Here is a 24,766-nt window from a genome sequence, read left to right as displayed (position 1 = left end):
GATGAAAGTGATCTAATTTTGAGTAGCCCTGCCATTAAATGATGTTTATTTTCAGTTTTCTGTTATTTTCATGTTTGACATCAAATGTTTTCTGAATGACTTAATTAGGGTTTTGTGTTCAGGGAACACACACAGTATCTATATGATATACAGGTGATTCATTCTCTATGTGTTGAAGTTTGTGCAACCTGTGGGATGTCTCAAGGCAGCTAGCAGACGTTCAGATTAGCCAGTTTGTCTGCTTCCTGACCTGGGGACCAGTTGGTCAAATACTATTACTATTAAGACTATGAATCATATTACTAGAAAGAAGATCAGCTCCTTCCCTGAATGGATGGAGTGTAATGTACTATAAATCTCACCACGGCGAGCAGGGAGGGGGCCAGAGCATATTACAGTGTCTGACATAATTTTTGCAAGTTCACACACCCCTTTAACTTTAGTGATCTCCGACTGGCGAAGCCAGCACTTGTAAACTTGATCTGATGTCAGATGATCTGGCACCAGAAATGCATTTAACAATAGTGGCTGGAGTCTTTTTTCCACGTTCCAATAGAGTCACCAATAACAAGGGCACTTTCAACATGATTTCTCACTGAGTGGGGAAAAATGATTGGAAATCCTAACATGGATGGGAGAGTGGTGTCGCTTTGCCTTATGAGTATGCTGCCGAGACGTCACCCAAATAGCCTGCTGCGGGGGCTCTACAGCCAGAACCAAAGTGTGCTTGCTGTACTACTGTAAAGCTATCTTTAGTATTCTAGTTTAGAATAGTTCTACCTGAGCAACAACTTTGCGTAGATTGAGTTACCTTTGCTAAGCACAGCACACAAGAGGTGAGGTAATGATCTGAGATATCTTCACTCTTAATTTCTATGTTATCAACATAATTTCCATATGACAAAATTAGATGTAGCATATGATTTTTGCAATGAGGAGCATCGCAGTCCAACTGGAAGCTTTTCGCAGGTAATTTTGGTGAACTCCATCCTGAGCCCATGCTTCAGACAGTGGCTCATGATGAATCACATGAGTTTGCATCAATTCATCCTCTGTGAAGTCTGTCTTAGTTGACTGATGAGAAGTCTGGCTGGCACATGCTGCTGTTGGTCATCATCACTCAGCGATACAGTGGGAATCGAACATAATGCAGGACTGGAGATGGATCTGGAAAGCTGGAATATAATCCTGAGGTTTAGACAGGGAAATAAATAGAATAAAATTGGAGTAGATGCCATTCAATTTAAAGCAGGGTTAAAAAATAAGATAAGTGTTTGCCGTTCTGGCAGACCTAACTAAAAGCAGTATAGCTATGAATTGAGGGATAAATTAGGTGTATGCCTGGGTGAATAGATAAGTCTTTAGCCTAGATTAAACTGAGTGAGTGTCTGAGTTTCAAACACTGCTAGGAAGACTATTCCATAGTTTAGGAGCCAAATACGAAAATAATCTCCATCCTTTTGTGGATTTTGATATTCTCGTTATTGTTAACTGGCAGGAGTTTTACGATGGTAATGAGCGCGATGGATTATAGCGTCACAGAAGGTCACCTAAGTACTTTGGGGCTAAACCATTCAAAGCTTTGTATGTAATTAATAGAATTTTAAAATTAATACAAAACATATTTCTTGGTTCTAGTTAGTACTCTTGCTGCTGCATATTGAACCAACAGAAGTTTATTTATTAAACCTGTAAGTTTATTTATTAAACCTGCAGGACATCCACCTAGTATTGCATTACAATAATCTAGTATTGAGGTCATGAATGCATTAATTCGTTTTTCTGCTAGAAACAGACAGCCTCCCATAGAGTGGTCTGTAAATAGAACTTGACTGAAATAGAACACTCATTTTTAAAACATTTACCCTCATGTCTGTTTTTGGTTTAATTCAGAAATTGAGACAGATAGCGTTTCAGAGAATGAGAGTAAAGATGACCTGTTTGTCAAGAATCACCTACAAGGCCTAGTGGATAAAATAATTCGCTTCAAGAGGCGGATGTCTGGCCTAGCTGAGAAGATTGTGAACAAAAATGGTAGGAAAAACTGTTAGAAATGTGTTTATGAATTCCATTCCACACATTTACTCTTGGCTTGCAAAACTGATCTTATATATATATATATATATATATATATATATATATATATATATATATATATATATATATATATATATATATATATATATATTAGGGCTGTCAATCGATTAAATTTAAGCTTAATTAATAACATGGTGTCCCGATTAATTAATCGCGATTAATCGCATATAAAAATATTTGCTGAGAAAGCCCCCATATAACAATAATTCAATATATAATGATTATACATATTTATATCTGTATATAATTATACATAGTTATCTTTAAATTATAGCTGTCAATCGATTACAATTTTTAATCTAATTAATTACATGGTGTCCCGATTAATTAATCGTGATTAATTGCATATACAAATATTTGCTGAGAAAGCCACTTTTATAACAATAATTCAATATATAATGATTATTCATATTTATATCAGTATATAATTATACAGTTATATTTAAATATACATTTTTTATATATATATAAAAATTATTCAGATAATTAAAATGCATTACATTCTTGTGGCAGAAGAGTTAATCATTGATAAGACAATAAAAAAAAAAAGCGGCTTTAGAATACAATGTATTGTTTACTACCATATTATTGATCATAAGTCAATCATTGGCACACAGTTCACATCAATCCATTACACAAGTGAATTTGTCAATCAGTTGGAGATTTATTATGAGGGCTTGTTTAAGGACCCGTCAATTTACACCTGAATCAGACATTTATTTTTTATTAATGCTTACAAAACTTTTACATCTAGAGCCAAGAGGTATATCAAAACAAACAACAACAAAAAGGAAAATAAATAAATAAACTGTTTAATAAAAATATCAAATTGTTTTCATATTTCAATACACTTTACAGCTTTCTTGTTACTCAAATTGGAAATTGTTCTTAGGTATTGTTGAACCTCTGAATTAAAAATTAAAACTAATGGTTTATAACCACCATACTTACATTTATGAACACTAAACGTTGCCAAAAAAGCAGAACATTAATCAAATAATATTCCTTATGAAGAGACATGTCATAGCTAAATGATCTCTAACAATCTTGCAGAAATCAGACCAAACTCCAAAATTAATGAAAAATTATTTCCGCCTGCAGACCACAAAATTTACAGAATTAAATCTCTCTACAAGAAAATAATTAGTGAGGTAGTACTTATAAATAATTTGAAGGAAATTTCTTTGATTTTATTCCTGATTAAATATTTATGGGTAGCTTAAAAATTTTGGAAATCCAGCCACACCTTGCGTCAGACACTTGTGTAGTGTCTCGGGTGCGTTGGATCATAAACATAAAATGTTTAGGTCACTGTGTTAAGTTAAATATATTTTGTGTTGTTCTGCCTACTGAAGTGTTTTCTTCACTGTATACACTGCGTGTTGCTAATACAGCTGAAATTTCACTTTCTGCCCTCTGGAGTAAACCGGTGGTACTACAAGCTTGCATTTCTCAGGACTGTTCCTTATTATGGTCCGGGGGAAGTGCGATTTAATTGCGTAAATTTTTTTTAATGCGTTATTTTTTTTGTTAAATTAATTGCACTGAATTAACTCATTAAATCAACAGCCCTAATATATATATATATATATATATATATATATATATATATATATATATATATATATATATATATATATATATTTATTTTTTATTATTGTTTTAGGATCATGTTGTTATGTTTTGACCTATACAAATGCATATTCGAGATTATATTTCTTCATAATAGCAAAGCTGTACAGGGTCTGTCGATTACATGGCAGATGAGTAAACTTTATGGAATATTTCACCCAAAATGAAAATTCTCTCATTTACTGGCTTTCTTTCTTCTGCTGATCACAAGCAAAGGTTTTTAGAAGATTTTTGTTATGTACGTCCATTCAGAATCCATGTCTTAAGTGATCTTACAGATTTTGGATGAGAACAGACCAAAAAATATTCCTTTTCACTATAAATCTTGACATCAGTCTTCTTGGCGATCATGATTTCAAGCTCAATTTCACCTCCTAGTGACATCTAGCGCTATGTGCATGTCTAGCACTAGGATGTGCTATCGAGCTTGAAGTCATGATTGTGCGTAGAGACTGCAATGGCAAGATGTACAGTGAAAAAATATTTATGTTTTGGTTCTCACATAAAATCAATTAGATTGCTTAAGAAGACATGGGTTAAACAAGTGGAGTCTTTTATTATGCTCTTTTTGCGACTTCAAAGTTTTGGTCACCATTCATTTGCATTCTATGGACCTACAGAGCTGAGATATTCTTCTTAAAATCTTTGTGTGTGTTCTTCAGAATAAACAAATTCCTACACATCTTGAATGGCATGAGTGTGAGTAAATGATGAAATAATTTGTATTTTTTGGTGAAATATTCCTTTAAGCTGAAACAGATCTTGGACTTTTTCTCTTTCTAGTGTCTCTGAAACAACTGATATCAGAGACCATGCTAAGCTGGGCTCAGGATGGGGCGATAGAGGACCCAGCTCTAGTGCGTGCTGTGTTCAGCTTGCTTCATCAACAGTATGCTGGGCTAGGTGGTCAGATGTCTTCACCACTACAGAAGGCTTACTGTATCAGTCAGAACTCTGTGGAAGACACTCTCAACCTGCAGTGGGCACTAGCACGTATTCGGTCATTGCTCTCGGCCAGGATGGGCAAAGAAGAAGTGGAACTCATGATCAGAGGACTAGGGTGATATATCACACATGATTTGAAGCACAAAAAGAGTTTTCCAAATTAGATACCATGGATCTTTGTACCATTGTTGACAACGTGCAGTTTTCACTTCTTAAATTGTCTGATCTTTTGATGAAGTCCAAAACTATTTTATTCTTATCCCCATTTGTGACCTGAATTTTCTTGTGTAGTGACATCATGAACAATAAAGTCTTCTATCAGCACCCTAATTTGATGAGAGCTCTGGGGATGCACAAGACCGTCATGGAAGTTATGGTGAATGTCTTGGGTGCTAGAGAGTCCAAGGTAATCGAAATTACTTCAAATGTTTGCATTTAGTTTTCACAAAGTGTTTTATTTTGTTCAATCTCTTGAGATACTTTGTTAACTCTGATTCGCTCTCTGGCCTCATTAAGGAAATCATGTTTCCCAAGATGGTTGCACACTGCTGTCGTTTCCTTTGTTATTTCTGTCGAATCAGCCGTCAAAATCAGAAGGCCATGTTTGATCATCTCAGCTACCTGCTGGACAACAGCAATGTTGGACTTGGTATATTTTCTTACTGATATATACTCTTACATGCTTTACTAGCTAATAGTTCAATCAAAATGACATTAAAAGCACACATTACATTGGAAGGAATTTGATGGCACTTGATGTAAATGGATAGTTTTCCCCAAAAATTAACAATCTGTAATAATTAGGTAAATGATGACAGGAATTTTCATTTTTGGGTGAACTTTCCCCAGAAATCATCATTTACTCATCCTAATGCCATCCCAGATATGTATGACTTTCTTTAATCTTCTGAACTCTTTTTAGAAGAATTCACATAAGTCAGCTTAAAAGTAATACAAAAGACTCTGGTGCAGGGATGTCATACTCAGTTCCAGGAGGGCCACAGTCCAGCAGAGTTTAGCTCCAACCTTAATTAAACACCTGAAGCAGCTAATCAAGGCTTTCAGGAGTGCTTGAACATTACAAGGAGGCACTTTAGAGCAGGGCTGGAACTAAATTCTGCTGGCTGCGGCCCGCCAGGAACTGGGTTTGACACCCCTGCTCTAGTGGTAAAATCATTTTCTTCAGAAGCTAAATTTACATTTATTTATTTGGCAGACGCTTTTATCCAAAGCAACTTACAAAATGTGCTCATGGAAAAGATGTGTTTTAAGTCGTTTTTTTAAGACAGAGAGTGAGTCTGCTTCACGGATGGAGTTGGGAATGTCATTCCACCACTGTGGCATGATGAAACAGAGTCTGGGAAATTGTTTTAGTGCCTCTTTGTGTTGGTACAACAAGGCGACGTTCCTTAGCCGACCGCAGGCTTCTGGTGGGAATGTAGCTCTGAAGAAATTATTTAAGGTATGCTGGAGCAAACCCAGTGACTGTTTTGTATGCCAGCATCAGAGCCTTGAATTTGATATGTGCATCAACCAGCAACCAGTGGAAAGAGACAAAAGTGTGGTGTAACATGTGCTCTCTTTGGTTCATTAAAGACCAGACGTGCTACTCCATTCTGGATCATTTGCAGAGGTCTAATTGCACATGCAGGGAGGCCAGCAATGAGAGCATTACAGTAGTCCAGTCTAGTTATGACAAGTGACTGAACAAGAAGTTGTGTGGCATGTTTAGAGAGGAAGGGTCTTATCTTCCTGATATTGTAGAGTGTAAATCTACATGATCTCGCGGTATTTGAAATGATAGGTGTGTGTGAGAAACAGATCAATATTTAAATTTTCCTCCCTGCTCTGTTAATCTCCAATTTAACTTTCACTTTTTTCTTCTTGTGTTTTTGGCGATCCACATTCTTCATGGATATCGCCCCCTACTGGGCAGGGAGAATAATTTCTGAAGACTGTCCTGGCTGCAGATTGTAGTGCGATGACGTAGTGGATTTAATCCACTTATCGTAATCGACCATTGTAGGATACATAAAGATAAAAGTTTTCTTTTTATTGTTGTCTTGTCAAGTACAATTTTAAAACAATATATGTGTTGTCCATAATCCACATAACTTCATTTTAGAAATCAAAATCTAGCCTACACATTTTTATTTGTCCTGTTTTCTTTGTAAGGTTTAAATACTGAAAATATCTGTAACAATATAATTATTCTCTTGTCTTATAGAGACGTTTTATCATAGATGTGTAGAAGCAATCAATGGCATGTTATAATCATTAATGTATTAATCAAATAAAGACTATATATTTATTTGTCCCTCTGTGATATAGATGACAGTATAAAATAAGATTTTAATCCCAAATCAAATTAAAGTAGAAATAAGACCGTATATGTTCTCAAAACTGAATCCAACAAATAAAAAACATGTAGCCAAAAAGTCATAATTCATACCAAACAAATTCACTCCAAATACTCAGCAACCTCTCATATTTTTAGAAGACTAAAATCCCTGATGCTCAAAAGTTGTTAGTACACTATACTATACTACTAATATATATATATATATATATATATATATATATATATATATATAAAAAAATAAGGATATACAATCATTATTGGACTCTCTCAAACGGCTCCGAACATTTTAAACATGGATTTAATCCACAATGTAATAGATGTCTGTGTCGTTGTAGATGAAATCCTCTACGTCATCGTGCTACAGTCCGCAACATGGACCTTGAAATTTCTATAAAAAATTACTTAAATATTGACTTGGCTATTATAATATTGACCCACACTAATCATGTCACTTCTAAATACACACCACTGGTCAAAACTTTTGAAACCCTTGAAAGAAATGTTTCTCATGATCTTAAAAATCTTGTGTGTGTGTATGCTTAAATGTTTGAAGTTAGTTTTGTCGACATATAATTGCTATAATTGTGCCACCATAATAATTTATTTCATTATAAAACTGAAATTTAATAATAATATATTTTTTTTAAATTGATAACTTGGACCAAATAATAAAGAAAAGCAGCCAATAAGTGCCCAACATAGATGGAAACTCCTTCAATACTGTTTAAAAAGCATCCCAGGGTGATACCTCAAGAAGTTGGTTGAGCTTCAACATATTAGCACCCATTCACTTGCATTGTACAGAGCTGAAATATTATTCTAAAAATCATAATTTATGTTCTGCAGAAGAAAGTAAGTCATACACATCTCGGATGGCATGAGAGTGAGTAAATGATGAGATCATTTTCATTTTTGGGTGGACTATTCCTTAAAAACCTACTCTCTCTGAACATGTGTAGGAAGGTTGAAATGTTTGAAGTAGAAGATTGAAGTAGACAATAATTAATGTGTTTTTCTTATCAGCTTCTCCCTCAATGAGAGGATCGACCCCTCTAGATGTGGCTGCTGCCTCTGTGATGGACAACAATGAGCTTGCACTTGCTCTCACTGAGCCAGATCTGGAGAAAGTAAGACGGAATTTCTCTCTGGTGATTGTATGATTGTAAAAGTGTACTATCATAATACTCTCACTATTTCTGCTGTATACATGATATTCAGAATAATAAAATATATATTATACTGTATTATATTACATTACATAAAATTATATTATATTAGCAAACACATCATGTTTTCATCGCTTTTGACTTGTGTTTTTCGATTGTCATTGTGAAGTCATAAATCCATGCTTTTCTCTGTCTTTCGGAATATGTTTGAACAGGTGGTGCAGTATTTGGGAGGCTGTGGTTTGCGTAGTTGTGCTCTGTTGGTCTCTAAAGGATACCCTGATATTGGTTGGAATCCTGTAGAGGGAGAACGTTACCTGGACTTTCTCCGCTTTGTAGTATTTTGTAATGGTAAGAGCTTCAATCAAATTTAATCCTGAAAAAAAATACTGTTTTAATTTAGTCTGTACATGACAACTTTGGGGTTCTTGGTTTTTTCTGGTTGGTTGTTTACCTCAGGTGAGAGCGTTGAGGAGAATGCCTATGTGGTGGTGAGGCTTCTGATTCGCCGGCCCGAATGCTTCGGCCCTGCCCTGCGAGGGGAGGGGGGAAATGGTCTCCTGGCTACCATGGAGGAAGCCATCAGAATTTCCGACCAACTGGATGGAATCAGTTCAGCCAGTATACACAGTTCCAAAAGGACACTGTGAGTGTTACATTTTTCTTTTTCACATCTGTTTTTTTTTATTCTCACTCTAATGTCCATGTCTTATTCTGACCTACTCTCTAAGTGACACAATTGATGATGAAGATGATAATTTCATCCATATGGGACATGCCACAATGACCTTCTATTCTGCTCTTATCGATCTGTTAGGCCGCTGCGCCCCTGAGACACATGTAAGTGTTTCAGAATACCCACTGGGAGAGCTAGATAAGAGCCTTGTAATGTGTTTTTAAGTTAAGGAAAGGCCTTATTGGTTTATCTACTTATTACAGCCACATTACTTTTCATTAAAGGTTATAAAAGTCTTCAAGGTTTGCTAATGGGTCTCTGGATTGTGTGTGTGTGTGTGTGTGTGTGTGTGTGTGTGTGCGCGCCCTGTAGCTTATAGAAGCAGGTAAATGTGAAGCTACCCGCATCAGGGCCATCCTAAGGTCTCTTGTTCCCAGAGAGGATCTGGAGGGAATCATCAATATCCCTTTCAGTCTACCAACCATGAACACAGGTGTGTGGTTGTGGATAAAGTCACTGTATGATCCTGGGATGTTGAAAGTTAACCCAAGTTAAATATGCACTCATGCTGTGAAATCATTATTTTCCAGAGTATTGAATTATCTTTCTAAATATATTTGATTGACATAAATTAGGCTCTGTTTAATGAGAGCGTCTGATGTCAGTTTTTAAATAAACTCTGTAAGTTATGTATGGAGTTGTTGGCAAAGGTGTGTAGTAGTTGGTTATTTTAAGTGTAAATGTGATTAATTTGTGGTTGAAAATATTTTGTTCTTGTTATTTTTAGATGGTCTAGTGGTGGAGCCAGACATGTCTCGAATATTCTGTCCAGATCACAAAGCGGCCATGGTGCTGTTTTTGGACAGGGTTTATGGAGTTGAGGACCAGCAGTTCTTGCTACATCTACTGGAGTGTGGTTTCCTGCCTGACCTGCAAGCTGCTGTTAACATGGACACTGTGAGGGGACAGACATTGCTTTAAGGAAAAGTTCACCCAGAATTGAATATTTGGTTTTCATACTCTATATCTAAACACCCCATGTATCATTCCAAACCCATATTTACATTTACATTTATTCATTTGGCAGACGCTTTTATCCAAAGCGACTTACAAAAGCGAATCATCTGCAGACTCCTGTAGATAGATTGCTTCTCCATATGACTTACTTTCTTCTATGGAACAAATAGTTAGAATGCAGAAAGCCCTGTATTTTCTTTGCCATACAATGAAAGTGATGGAAAAGAAAGTGCCATAAAGTATCATAAAAGTAGTGCACATGACTCTATATTCAAAGTCTGAAGACATATGATTAATTTTTGACATATGGACATTTTGTGTGAGGAAAAGACTGAAATTTAGGTGCCCTCCATCATATATCTCAAATCGATATATGGAGGAGCCTCATTGAAACATGTCCTCATTCTGCAAATATGAACAGGGTTTTCAGTTTTGGATGAGCTATTCCTTAAAATAAGTGGGAATACATATTAATACATTATTGTAAGTGATGATAAATGCATTTCCATCTTTTCCTTCACAGACTGGGTTGGGCGGAACAGACATGTCGCTGGCCCTAAACCGATACATATGTGTTGCTGTGCTCCCATTACTGAGTAAATATTCCTCTCTGCTGTGTGACTCCACATCGCTGCATGTTGAGCTGGTGGATGATCTCCTGCAGGGTGTGTACAGCCTCTCCAAAGCCAGTGGACTAACCAAAGCCCAGAGAGATGCCATCCAGGACTGTCTGCTGGCTGTGTGTGGGTGAGGATGCTAGAATGATGACTCCATGCATTTCTGTGCTGATCGATGCTCATGGCATGTTCTGTTTTGGATGCTGGTGTCCAGGATGAGATATTCTGATATGTATGTGTATAACTCTATTCCCTCAGAAAACTAAAGCCTTCAATGTTGCTGTGTCTTCTGCGTAATCTTGTGTTTGATGTTCCTCAACTATCAGAAAATTCCAAGATGCCACTAAAGGTCTACACTGATGATATATTATAAGAATAAAGTCAATTAAACTTTCAATTAAAGCCAAATGTTATTTCTTTCCTATAACTTATAATCACAATGGTCACTTCCATTTCCAGTTGCTTAACAATCATTATGAGCAAAGCAGGAAGTACTACTGTTGGAATGAACGTTGGGGTGGCTTTGGTTTTGTCTCGGAGGAAGAACTTCGCTTGACCAGGAGGCTGTTTTGGGGCATATTCAGTGCACTTGCCAAAAAGGTAGGAAAAGACACTGATTATGAGCCTCATTGATGTGAAATTGCTAAAAAAAATCTCAAGCTATGCTGTGGCAGACCACACAAATGATTCAGGTCTTTAAAAGTACCAATTCAATTGAGCATTTGAAATGCAGTTAAACTGTTCATTTTTGAATCTTGTCCCCAGTCTTATGATGCAGACCTGTTCAAATTGGCTCTCAGTTGCCTCAGTGCGGTTGCCGGGGCGATTCCTCCCAACCATATTGACTTAAGCTGTACAGGTGGACGAGAGAAACACTCTGAGATGGACTCGGAGAGACTGTTTTGTCCTCGGCCCCTGGACACCTCAAAGTAAGATTGCTATGAACTTTGAAAATTGCTATGAAAGGGTCATGCACATCCCAAACCAGGTCAAACAGACACGCTTGGGAGGGCACTATAGAACCATGAACACTAATCTCAGAGGTTCATTCGACCCTTTTATGAGAAGCATATTATAAATGGTTGTTACATTTTTTGTTAATAGTGTGACTATCCCAGAGAGGCTGGAGTTTGTGGTGAATAAATATGCTGAACACACACATGAGAAGTGGTCATTGGACAAGGTAAAGACTAAGACTCTATTTGTTTTAACATGGGTGTACAGACCTGCAGTTTTATTTAGATAGAAGAAAAGTTTGAGAGGGAATACAGAGAGGGAATTCTGCAATTTTAAAGACATTTGTGTTTGTTTGTCCAAAATGAGCATGTGTTTTATCCCCCCCTCCAGTTTGCTAATGGTTGGGTCCATGGAGAGCAGTTTTCTGAGAGCTCTAAAGTTCATCCACTCCTGAAACCTTACAGAGCTCTATGTGAGAAGGTATCTAACCTGATCTCATGCACAATGAATGCATGCACATACATAATAATTGACAACACCAGATATTTCACTGTTCCTTTTTCAAAGCACAAACACCTTTGCTAAGGAATTGGATTGAAATTTTCAGTGTATTGTCTGATATTTAATAGAAGTTGGCCACTTAAAAGGTTGCTCTAAATTTTAGGATAAAGAAGGCTATCGAGGGGCCATTAAAGAGACAGTGAAGTGCATGGTGATCTTGGGTTGGACCATTGAGAGGACAACAGAAGGAGAGACACAAGGCTTTCACAACCCAGCCAGGAGAATTTCACAGTCTGGTCAGGTAATAAAGTGCACCATTAAAAGGTTAGTTCTCCCAAAAATGAAAATGATCTAATAATTTACTCACCCGCATGCCATCCCAGGTGTGCATGACTTTCTTTCCTCAGAAGAACACATTTGAAGAACAATTGAAAAATATATTTGCTCAGTAACTCCTTAAAATGAAAGTGGATCCATACCACTCTAGTTGTTTTGAAACGATCACTTCTGAAGTACTTTTTAACTCTAAATCATCACTTCCGGTCAGCAGCGTTATGTGCTGTGACATAATTACCGTGAAAACTGACGCATATGCGACACACCCGGAAGAGCAGTGCTGTTTACAACTGAGTAGGAGGAACACTGTACTGAAACATTGTTGGTTTTGGTTTAGATCTGTATTTGTGTCTGTATGTTTACTTACAATGCTGTGTTTGTGTGTTTATCCTGGATGTCTCAACTGAGAGGAGAATGCGAGATTATGTCGGTAACATGCCAGTGCGAATACGTCACACGAGGGCCACGTGATCTCAGCACTCTCGTAAATGTGTATACTGCTGCTGACCGGAAGCGATGGTTTATAGTTAAAATGTACTTAAATATTAATATTTTTCGCACCAAACACGATTGTGTCGCATTAGAAAACATTTATTAAACCGCTGGAGTCACATGGATGACGTTTATGTGGACTGTTTGTGATTTTTGGAGCTTCAAAGGTCGGATCACCATCCACTTGTATTTTAAGGACCTGCTGAGCTAAGATATTTTTCTTCAAATGTGTTCTGCTGAAGAAAGTAAGTCATACACCTGGGATGGCATGAAGGTGAGTTAAAAATTTGAGAATTAAATTTTTTTTGTGAACGGTCCCTTTAAGGGGAGTATATAGCTTATATTGAAGAACTGCACCAATGCGCCATCTTACTTATGTGCACTATTTGATTAATATATTTATAGATAGTACATTGTTACAGCAGATACTTACACAATATATTATTCTACATTGATTTCTTTTTTTTGGCACTGCAACTCTTTGCAGCATGTATAAATTATTTGTGCATTAACTGTTCTTATTGCTGTTCTGTATTACTCATGTCAAATATAAGTGATTCAGATTAAGAACACGCTGTGAGTCTTTTAAAATGTCGTATATTTTCAGTTTGAGGGCATGAGAAGCAATTAGAATAGGCTCTGATTGGGGTTTACAAATGTTTGATATCAAACCAGGTAAATGCATTGAGTTTCTATGAGGAAAATCAGTTTTCCTTCATCTTTTGTCTGCCAATAGCTGTCCTTTGAAGGAGCCTCAACATTCAGTCCTAAGCCTGTGGACACCAGCAGTGCCATTCTGTCCTGGGATCAGTATGTAAGTGAGCACCAGACAGCACCCTTAAGAGAATATACTATTAACAAGTAATTGCTGCTTTTGACTTGGGTAATTAACATCATACATTAATTTATTGGTGATATAAAAATTTAATTTGGGCAAATAACAGACCATTAGTCATTCTAGAAAGTGCCAGCCAGCTCTGTCCATGAGCAGGATTAAAAAGATAAATTAAATGCACTATCTTTCTGGTTTTGAAGGCTATGTCTGAGCAGTTGGCTGAGAATTATCATCACATCTGGGCTGTGAAGAAGCTGCAGGAACTGAAGAGTAAAGGTGTGTATTACAGATGGGACACTGTGAGAGATGATGCAGTAAATTAAATTTCATTAGGGTTCCCATGGCCACCTGCATCTTACAGTGAAACAGTACACGGTCAAATAGCAATACTGTTTTGGGGAAGATGTGGACGTGCACTGTATGGGTAAGGGGGATTTTTATTCATTGATATTGCTGAAAATAAATAAAGTATTAATGCAATGTATGAACAAAATACTTAAGGAGAGCCAAGCACAGGCTAAAGACCACTGTCTTTCACAAATATAATTAAATCTAATGCATTTTATAACACTTTTAACACTGGTGGTGATTTCCTGAAAACCAAATTGGCAATCCTAAAATTGTGTCAATGAGGACACTGTAACTCTTTTTGTCCAGGAGGGGGCAGTCATCCCCTGCTTGTTCCATATGCTGCTTTGAGTGTTAAAGACAAGAGTCATGTAAGAGGCAAAGCTCAAGATGTTCTCAAGTTCTTCCACATCAATGGGTACTCGGTGAAAAGGTGAGGACTCTTCTTTGCTGTTCAATACTAGAATGACCACATTGCTTTTTAAGCGCCCATATCCTTTTCACTGACTGCCATCTCACTGCGTAGGAACAGAAAGGTGGCAGATGCCGACTCCCCAGCGATTGCCAGCCGCTTTGCTTATGGCCTGCTCCAGCAAGCCCTCTGTCTCACTGAGCAAGCCCAAGAGCAGTTACTTGAGCTGGGTTAGACACATCATCATAACCCACTGTTCCACCATCTCCTCTCCTTTTCTCTCCAATTATTTGCTTATTAGGCTTTTGGTGATCTCAGAATGAGCAGCACACTCTTATTTGATGCAAATATCCAATAATTTCAAGGCCTCATTGATTTGAAGGGGGTGGTTACAAAATGATAGTTAATTTACTCACCTCATGTCATTCCAAACATGTATGCCTTTCTTTCTTCCGTGGAACGTAAAAGATGATGTTTTAATTTTCCATTTCCTACCGTCATCATTTTCCAAAGTATGTATATAGTACAGTATTTAATTTTGAACGAGGGGCAAAAACCTGCCAAAATCAATGCGTGGTCAGCCGATAATGCATTATTGTGGATGTGGCCTGACTCTCCTTTTGTCTACCGTGGAAGAAAGAAAGTATTTGAAAGGAAATATTTGTGGTGGCTTTTCAGAAAAACATGAAAACGTGGCCTAATTATCTTGTGTTTCTGTTTTGCAGAGATTGCTCAGGCTCGAGGGCAGATTAACAAGACTGAGAAAGTTCCCCATGAACAGCAAATGTATTTTTTCATTAAGGTTAGGCATTGTTTCTGTAGTCCAGACATTTGGATCAGACCTTTGCACTGAAAGCAATGAGAATACATCACAGCATAGGAGCTGATTGATGACAGACTTGTTTAAACAACTGCTTGATTTGATCCCCAAGCAACCATATAATGGATTTTTTAATTTTCACATTAAGAGACTGCAAATGTGTATTTTGAGTATTGGGAATTGAGTAATGTGTGTTGTATCTTGCATTGTGTAAAACTTCAAGATGAACATTTAAAACAAAAAATGTATCAATGTTTTTTTTTATCTATGTTGTCATAGTTAAGTGCAGATACTGTAATTATGGCTTTTGTGTTGTTTTTGCAATTGAACATCTGTGAGGGTCATGTTACTGCTGATCTTGTCATTGATTGCATGTCATGTTTTGCTTTGCGTGATGGTATCTCCCCCTGTTCTGAGACAATAAGCTGCCTGTCAGTTAAAAGGCTTGCTTTCCCACGCAAACATCAGTAACAATGGTCAACAGTCCACTGACCTCCACACGAACATCTCATTAATGTGCACTAAAAATGTACACTTCAATGCTAAAACATCTCACTATGTCATTTCAAATGGACAGCTCTTCAAGGATCAAGTTCGTAAACCGTAGATGACTTATAGACACTTGTTTTATTCTGTTTAATCAAACTGAACTGTTTTTTTCTTGTTTGTTTTTTCATCCCAGGTTGTATTGCCACTGGTTGATCAATACTTCAGAAATCACTATCACTACTTCTTGTCTACTACAATGTCTTCCCTTAGAGATGGTTTTCAGTCCTCCAGCAAAGAGAAAGAAATGGTGACTAGGTAATTAGTGAAAACAGACTATATTGACAGGCACACATGCCTGTTTCTATAGCAGGCACATGCCTGTTTGTATGGCAGGGCTCAACAATAAGGACTGCTTTCAGCATCTACTTGCATTAAGAAATGTCATATTTATTTGTGTCGCTCCAAACTCGTATGAGTTTCTTTACGGCATTCAACTCTAAAGGGGGATTTTGAATAATTGTTCTCGCCGCTTCCTTTCATGCAATTGTAATAAAGGGGGACTGAGGCTTTCAAGGTTAAAAAAAAACTATTGTGAAAATGGTCTATACAACTTTTGTGCTATTCCACTCTTGGCGGAACCATATGAAAGCTTTGTTTGAAAAACAAATCAAAATGTAAGTTGTTATTTACTGAAAATCTTGACATCCGCACTCAAAATTTCATTTAATAATGAATCATTTTTCAGTTTTTTAAATTTATTATTTATTTTATTTATTTATTGTTGAGCCCTGAAGTATGCTATATGACATGTCTGGGCAAACTCTATTCTATGTTCACATTTGCTTCTGTCATTATACTGTAGATTTTCTATTTCATCCATCTTGTTGTTTCCACCTATTTCCCTGATTTATTTTCTTATACTCATCCTCTCTTCTGTCATCCTTTAGTTTGTTCTGTAAACTTGGAGCTCTAGCCAGACGTAGAATCTTTCTGTTTGGTAAGGGTTGTTGTGGATGTGTTGTCTCTCTCTCGCTCTCTCTCTCTCAATTTTCAATTTAAAGCACTTTATTGGCATGATTGTGTTTACATACAATATTGCCAAAGCATTAATACACAAAACAGACAAAACAAATAATAACAATAAAATAGTAACAAATAACAATAAAAATCTCTTTCTCTTTCTGTCTGTCTCTTTTTAATAGAAATCTGTTTGGGTTATTTTGGTACAAACACTTGTAATTTAGAGTCACTTCTTTATATTCAGTTCATGCACTCTGAGAATTATCCACTGCTATTATTCCCTCACCACAGCCTTGTAATGCTCAGGTGAATACTTTCATACCTCATTAATTGTACTTACCAACCCTCCCTTGAAGCTTTATACTGGCTGGATTACACAGAGCTCAAAGCAATGTTGCCTCTTAGGAAATGATGCCCTTGCTGTGGTGAGCTGCCTACAAATCTTGGCACAGTCCTTGGATGGCAGGTAATGCCACACCATACAAACATGTGAAAAAATAGATACTTTGATGAACACAAAAATGAGAAGTTCAATTATTAAAAGGAAATACAATTTAGGCTTAATATAGAAATCATTATAAAATGTACAATTATATTTATTTTTATTATTATTTGCATATTGTTAATTGCATTTTTTTATTTGTCTATAGCTTTTTCTATTTTAATGGAACAAATAGGCTCTCATACTATACATACTAATCATGTTTGTGAAATTTTCAATGAATTTGAAAATCAATGTTTAATTCAATTTATTCAATTAATTGAATAGAAAATATATAGTTTTATGCTGATTTGCCTACTGATTGTTTGTTTCTAGGACATTAATGAAAACTAGTGAATCAGTCAGGGTGTCACTGTGGTCATTCTTTGAAACTGCAGCAGAGGATCTAGAGCTAACAGTGGAAAATGTGACACGGGATGACTATGGACTGATCCGAGCCCAGAGCAGGGGAGAAAGTGAGGTCATAACATACACCATCACTGCCCTGATCCCAGTGCTAACTGCTCTGTTCCAGCATGAATCACACAGGCAGCACAGAGGAGGACTGATCGGTTAGTGGAGAGCATGGAAGAAATCACGGCAGCTAATTGGATGCATAATGTAAAGATTAGTGTGTCCTATGATGAATGAACAGATGAAAGGGTAGATGGAGGGATAATAATGAAGGTTGTGGAAAGCCAGTGGAAAAATATTCAGAAAGGTGTTGGATGAAACGGATCACTTCCCATTTCACTTCTGTTTTGACAATTATACAGGCACTTTACTTCCTGTCTGCATAGGATACAGTAGTTTATTTAGTCCTGTGTTATACCCCTCTTATTTATTTTTTCATGGTCGTGTGTGTCTGGGTTTTGTATTAGAAAAGATTTGTCTTTTCGCTCATGTGGTACTAATTGGAAAACTAGAGAAAATCACTCAAATTAGCATATAAGTAGCATTTTCTTCTCACTATGCCAGTCAAAGGTTTGGACACACAATCTATAGGCTTAAGCTTAAATTGCTGAAAATAATTTTGTAGACAAGTATATTTGTTGATATATAGCTGATACCTCATGATACAAGTAAAAAAAATGCTAGGCAAAGATGTCTACTTTGAAAAAGCTAAAACAGAGACAATTTAGCAGAGACAGGCCACTTTTATTAAAATTAATGGGAGAAATCGGAAGGCCCAACGACAGCCAACAGTCATAAGATGTAGAAAGGAAGTCCCGCCTTACAGATAAAAGAGCCAATCATGTTTTAGATATAGACATCACCTATCAATTAACTCAAGAAAGTGACAGTTTGTCTATAATTTAATGAAGGAAAGTCTGTTGTTCTGGGCTTTGAGTCCATTTCTTATGGGGGAAAGATTGCTCTGGAATGCAGTTACTAACTTCCCCCGCTTGGAATGTCACTGTGGGTCTACTCTTTGCTGGTCCAGTGGCAGCAAAGACAGTGTAAAGGCTTGATAATGATCAGTGGGGGAGCAGACATTACAGAGTCGGCTTGGGCCTACTTGGACCTTTGCTTGTTACAGTCTTGAGACATCTGTTGGCTTATTCATTAAATAATGAATAATTGTGTGTCTGATTGGTCCAGATGCTACAGTTCTTTAGTCATAATTTTGACCTATTGTTTTGGAGATTTTGGTCTTTGCACATTCAAGTAGAGCTGACTGGAAATAGCTTCCCGGGAGTGTTCCAAATATGGCCGCCAGTGGACTGACTTGCTAGAAAGACTTTAATGAAGTTTAAAATTATAAACATTTTTAAAGTTTAAAAATATTAAGATTTGATTTGTTTTAAAAAATGTTTGGTCACAAGATAATTCCCAGGCTTCCAATTTAGTTATTTTGTTGTTCTGATGACTTTACTATTATTCTAATGTGTGTAACATAATAATTATAGTTCTGTCAGTTAGCAAATAAATACGAAAGATCACTATGAGCACTAACACCAATGTTTATAAATGAGTTATAACACATTAATAATACATCTATGTAATAAGTGCTTTTTCTTTTAGTGGATGAAGTGCAGGCCTACTGTTACAGGATCCTCAGCAGTCTCTACATTCTTGGCACCACTAACGGCACCTTTATAGAGAGGTATTGTTCTAACCCTTGACTAAATAAGTTGGCCTATCCACATTGTGTTATTTTGGATGTTTGGCTCTTGTTTACTCTATTGTTATTATATGTGATTGTTTAGTGCTCTATTAGTATTCAGTTTTGACTTTTGAAATGGTGTATTCCTCTGATATTAGCTCACATCTTGGCTTGTGCTTTCTGTCAATCATTCTTTGTTTTGATAGGCAGAGGTCTGTCCTGGGGGAGTGTCTGGCTGCATTATCTGCAGCCTTTCCTGTGTGTTTCTTGGAGCTGAGTGACCTTTATTCCCCCTCCGACACAATACATAATGAAGAGAATGAAGGTAAAGTCAAGAAAAGTTAAACTGAACACACACACTTACAAACACTCATATATCTCTGTTGCCATACATACTTACTCCTTACCAATATTGATGTGTTCTTTCTAGCCGAGAGAGCCTGTAGGATCCTCCCCTCTTTTCAAGAAGCTTTATTAGAGGTTGAAGAGCTTGTAGGGGCAGGGTCAGCTGCCCGCCACTCCCTTTTATCTGTGGTCACAGAGGTGACACTTCCTCTATTGTGTAGTTACATATCTCGATGGGGGGATGCTGGTAACCAGACATCCCAGGATGTGCACTGTTCCTCTGTCACACCCCAACATACAAGTGCCCTTCTGGGTTACATCCTTTCCATCATCCATGCCCACTTGGGGACTGCAGATAGTGCTTGGATGAAACGGCTTGCAGGTGAGTTGGTTATTTTCAAGAGAAGTTAATTGAACTTGATTATGATTAACCAAAATACATTTCTTAAATTTTAATCTGACATTGAAACATACATTTTAGGACAAAACAAAAGATTAAGAAATGTAATTAAAAATGTTATGGCAGGAAAAAGAATCGGCACAAATTGCAAATTTGGAAAGTAAAAATTCAACCATAAAGGTAGCATATAACAAAGCATGCCAATTTTCTTTAGTGTTTGCCCAGCCAATCTTCAGCACAGCAGAGCCAAACCTCCTGAAGAATCACTTCCTGCCTCTGATGGAAAAGTTAAGGAAGATGGCAGAGTCTGTGTTGCTGGAGGAGGAGCATTTGAAAACAGAGGGGCGTGGTGATGTCTCAGAGCAGGAGTTGGATATCCAGGAAAGGTTTACAGTGTTGGTGCAAGATATCTACGCATTTTACCCTTTACTCATTCCATTTATAGAGCTCCACAGGTGAGAAACAGTGCTTACTTATTATTTGAGCTGTATACAACCTATTTTCAAATATTAAAGTTAATTATTGGTTATTGGCCCCTTCATTTTTTTCCACTAATTAATTTCTTATGCTCAATAGAATTAGTTGGCTAAGAGAGGTGAACGTAGATGCTGAGCGACTGTTCACCCTTGCAGCTGAAGTCTTCGTTTTCTGGGCTAAATCTCATGTGAGCACCTCTCAGTCACACTTTTGATATCTAATAGCAATGCTTTAAATGGTGTCATATCATGACAAATTTAATTTTCCTTGATCCTTTGAAGAAAAATTATTTTGTATTGTGCAAATATTCTGTAAGTTTCTGAACTGAAAACTTCTCTCTCAAGTCCAAAAAGACCATATTTTGAAACCAAAAGGATAGTTCACCCCAAAATGTAATTCATCTCATAATTTTTTCAACCTCATGCCAACCCAGATGTGTATGGCCTTCTTTCTTCTGCTGGAGATTTTTAGGAGAATATCTCAGCTCTGTAGGTCCTCACAATGCAAGTGAATGGTGGCCAGAACTTTGAACTGCCAATATTCACATAAAGCCAGCATAAAAGTAATCCATGCTACTCCAGTGGTTAAATCCATGTCTTCTAAAGCAATATAATAGGAGTGGGTGAGAGACAGACCATTATTTCTTTTTTACTATAAATCTCCACCTTTGACCAGCCTCGACCAGTAGATTGTGATATACACAAAGAATGCGAATTGCCCAAAAACTAAATAAGTAGAATGTGAAAGTCAAAGTGGAGAATTATACTTTATGTGATCTTTGGAGATTCTAAATTCCGGCCACCATTCACTTGCGTTGTATGACCTATAGAACTGAAATATTCTTAAATATGAATAAAATCTTCATTTGTGTTCTACAGAATAAAGTCATACACATCTGGGATGTCACAAGGGTGGATAAATGATCAGAGAATAAACATTTTTGGGTGAACTATTCTTTAAAGTTACAAAAAATCCAGTATACAACACCCAGTTCAAATAAACTTTTTAACTTTCATTAAAATATAACTGCGGAATTAGTACAATATTATTCCTGGACTAACGTTATAAATTGACCTCAGGGAAAAACAGAATAAGTTGAATGGATATAAAATGTCTACAAAATGCCTACATAAATTGGAACATTTGTATTTGTTGTTAAAGTACAGTACATGTGTAACTTGTGGGCATTAAATGAACAGGTCATTTCTTAATGACCAAAATAATAATTGACAACATTAACATCTTGTGCACTCCTACATTTTTATCTTTTACACACTTGTTTTAAAAGTTTTTATTTTTATTTTATAGAATTTCAAATGGGAAGAACAGAACTTCGTTGTTCAAAATGAAATCAACAACATGACATTCCTGATGAACAGCAGCAAAAGTGCGATAGCCAAGGTCTCTTTTCAACTTTCTATTAATGTATCATTCATTGAGAACCAATTTTTCCCATCTTTAACGCTGTACTTGAACTTGGAGGACCTTTTGGTCTCTTTACTTCCTCTCAATCCTGACCAAGTTTGATTTGTATTGAATATTGAATGAAACTAAATTGTATGATTTTCCAAAAGGGAGGGGTGTTTGACCAGGAGATGAGGAAGATGAAGAGGAAGGGCGATCGTTACTCCACACACACGTCTCTCATTGTTGCTGCACCAAAAAAACTCCTCTCAGTTGCCCTGAATGGATGTTGCCATGGTGATCAGGGCCTGGTTGAAATGGCCAAAAAACATTTATTTGAGGTACGGGTGCTGTTTATGCTGATCAGTAATGACAATGCTTGAAGAATCAGTCAATTTCTCAGCTTGAAAGTATTGTTATTCATTTTCCTGACACCTGAAAAATGTATGTGTTTCTAGAGAGACACTGAGGATGAGGTCAGAGAATTAATTCGTAAAAACCAGCAAAAGGTGAACCAACATTCATCCTTTATATGTGCTGAAAATGTCCTTTGATAATGCCTATTTGACAGTCATCACCTCACTTGTCTTGTTTCTTGTTTTGTCAGGATCTGTGTGAGGGCACAGTAGATCCCCTCAGTGTTGAGAGGGTTTTAAACATCGCTCGTGTCCTTTTCCATCTGGATCAGGTTAGATGCAAATGCATTGCAGCAACTTTTAGAAATGTTAGAGAACTTTGATCACTGTTGTTCTAACTTTGAAAACATTCCATGAGATTATACAATTCCTTTAATGTGATGCTTTATTATATACTCATAAGAAAAATAGATGCCTAGCAACAATAATTTGTTGTTGCACAGGTGTCTTGGCAGTATATTTAAAGGGATAGTTCACCCAAAAATGAAAATTCGCTCCTAATGTTCTCACTCTCATGCCATCCCAGGTGTGTATGACTTTCTTTCTTCTGGTGAACACAAACGAAGATTTTTCGAAGAATATTTCATCTCTGCAGGTCTATACAATGCAAGTGAATGGGTGCCAACATTTTTAAGCTTCAAATTCACAGCATAAAAGTAATCCATAAGACTCCAGTGGTTTAATCCATGTGTTCAGGCATGATTTGATTTTTAAGTCCTTCTTCTTTTGTTTTTGTTAATTTGCATTCTTCGTGCATATCACCCCCTACTGTGCAGGGAGGAGAATTTATGGTAAAAATTACTTAAATATTGATGTTTCTCACCCTCATATCACTTCAGCAGATATGGATTTAATCACTGGAGTCTTATACAATACATTTATGCTGACTTTATGTGTGTGGATTTTGGTGCTTCGGAATCTTGGAACAAATTCATGCATTGTATGAACCTACAGAGCTGAGATATTCTTTTAAAAATCTTAATTTGTGTTCTGCAGAAGACAGAAAGTCACACATCTTGTACGGCATGAGGTTGAGTAAATGATGAGAGAATTGTCATTTTTGGGTGAACTATCACTTTAACATTACATGAATGCATTTGAAATTCTCTTTTATCTAAAACGGCTGACAGTGCATTCAAAGTGTACAGTATATCTGTTTGTTTGTGTTTTCCTTGGGATTCAAACCCATGACCTTGGTGTTAATAATAATAATACACACTGCTGGACTTTGTGTATACTTGTGTTTTATAAAGATTCTGGTTATGATTAAAAAGATTAAAAAAGATTCATTCTGGTATTCTATGTTGTTGTACTGTGGTAGTTGTTACTGACCTTGGTTGACATTCTTATGTGTTACCTGATAGGTGGAGCGGCCTCAGAAGATAAAGAGGGCAGCGTGGCATAAAATGCTGTCCAAACAGAGGAAACGGGCTGTAGTGGCATGTTTCAGAATGGCTCCTTTGTACAATCTTCCCAGGTATATACTGTAACATCAAGGGTTATAACAATGCCATTTAACATTCATATTACATTATTAATTACCCAAGTGATAAAAGCTGAACGACAGCAGAATGACTTATAAAGACAACTCTAATGTTGTTGAACTATCAATAAATAAAGAGGACATTCTGTCATCCCCGAATATTACAATAACCTGAAACCAATTTTTAATGGAACACATTTACTAGTAATTTAACTAGTAAGTGTTCTTACTTAAATGCACAGGAAAGGATTCCAAATTAATTTAGACAAATTCATATGCAATTTTTTGTGTGTATTCTTTTTCTATTTTATTTGTTCTAATGTTGATGAATTCGGTTAATTTCAATGGGGGGGAGGGGGCACATGTGCCCACAGTTAGTTGGCTAATTAGCATAATACACACCCAAACCAACTCCATATAAAAGCTTTCCACATGACATCACCTGACCAACCATTTACAGTATTACTCTCTAATTTGAGTGAAGTCAATTGTGCTATTCTCAAAACCAGTTGAAACACAATAAACACCTTTATATAGATTTAGACTACACACAATTAGCTGCAATTTTATGCAAACCTATCTTGGATCAATTTCTAATAATACTATATAATGAAAACATTTCAGCTTAACACATTCATTGTTTTAAGGCCATCAGGAGTCTCTGAATTTTTTAGCTGGTTCTAAATAGATGTACACCGATGTATCGGCCATTCATTGATATCGATAGAAAAGAAAGAAGTCTTAACTTAATGTGAGCGTAAAATTAGGCTTTTAATAATGTTAATCTGAGTCAATCATGTGATTTCTGTTTCAGTGTATTGTTCTGAGACCATTTACTCTGAAACATGAAAGACACGTAGAGACATAGAGAATAATTATTTCATTTGAATTTTTGAAAATTAATTATCTGTGAAAACATAAAATGGTAGCA

General features: G+C 36.5%; 1 protein-coding gene across 1 annotated transcript in view; it reads left to right on the top strand.

The window, feature by feature from the left end:
- Positions 1–24,766, top strand: part of ryr2b (ryanodine receptor 2b (cardiac)) — a 72,822-nt gene that overhangs the window by 24,145 nt on the left and 23,911 nt on the right. Inside the window, exons 38-73 of the mRNA XM_052153338.1 lie at positions 1,894–2,034; positions 4,513–4,789; positions 4,966–5,080; positions 5,191–5,323; positions 8,060–8,163; positions 8,418–8,553; positions 8,662–8,848; positions 8,934–9,042; positions 9,251–9,371; positions 9,666–9,835; positions 10,419–10,642; positions 10,771–10,861; positions 10,972–11,112; positions 11,278–11,441; positions 11,617–11,695; positions 11,860–11,949; positions 12,134–12,271; positions 13,535–13,612; positions 13,834–13,909; positions 14,291–14,414; positions 14,508–14,623; positions 15,119–15,195; positions 15,896–16,017; positions 16,650–16,699; positions 17,128–17,188; positions 17,540–17,775; positions 19,229–19,310; positions 19,517–19,635; positions 19,741–20,037; positions 20,270–20,510; positions 20,632–20,719; positions 21,841–21,933; positions 22,107–22,277; positions 22,395–22,445; positions 22,544–22,624; positions 23,717–23,829. Coding sequence (XP_052009298.1) covers positions 1,894–2,034; positions 4,513–4,789; positions 4,966–5,080; positions 5,191–5,323; positions 8,060–8,163; positions 8,418–8,553; positions 8,662–8,848; positions 8,934–9,042; positions 9,251–9,371; positions 9,666–9,835; positions 10,419–10,642; positions 10,771–10,861; positions 10,972–11,112; positions 11,278–11,441; positions 11,617–11,695; positions 11,860–11,949; positions 12,134–12,271; positions 13,535–13,612; positions 13,834–13,909; positions 14,291–14,414; positions 14,508–14,623; positions 15,119–15,195; positions 15,896–16,017; positions 16,650–16,699; positions 17,128–17,188; positions 17,540–17,775; positions 19,229–19,310; positions 19,517–19,635; positions 19,741–20,037; positions 20,270–20,510; positions 20,632–20,719; positions 21,841–21,933; positions 22,107–22,277; positions 22,395–22,445; positions 22,544–22,624; positions 23,717–23,829 — 4,696 coding nt within the window. The remainder of the gene's footprint in view (positions 1–1,893; positions 2,035–4,512; positions 4,790–4,965; positions 5,081–5,190; positions 5,324–8,059; positions 8,164–8,417; positions 8,554–8,661; positions 8,849–8,933; positions 9,043–9,250; positions 9,372–9,665; positions 9,836–10,418; positions 10,643–10,770; positions 10,862–10,971; positions 11,113–11,277; positions 11,442–11,616; positions 11,696–11,859; positions 11,950–12,133; positions 12,272–13,534; positions 13,613–13,833; positions 13,910–14,290; positions 14,415–14,507; positions 14,624–15,118; positions 15,196–15,895; positions 16,018–16,649; positions 16,700–17,127; positions 17,189–17,539; positions 17,776–19,228; positions 19,311–19,516; positions 19,636–19,740; positions 20,038–20,269; positions 20,511–20,631; positions 20,720–21,840; positions 21,934–22,106; positions 22,278–22,394; positions 22,446–22,543; positions 22,625–23,716; positions 23,830–24,766) is intronic.

The sequence above is a fragment of the Xyrauchen texanus genome, chromosome 22 (assembly GCF_025860055.1).
Source record: "Xyrauchen texanus isolate HMW12.3.18 chromosome 22, RBS_HiC_50CHRs, whole genome shotgun sequence".
NCBI classification, from domain to species: domain Eukaryota; kingdom Metazoa; phylum Chordata; class Actinopteri; order Cypriniformes; family Catostomidae; genus Xyrauchen; species Xyrauchen texanus.
This window is presented reverse-complemented; position numbering and strand designations above follow the sequence as displayed.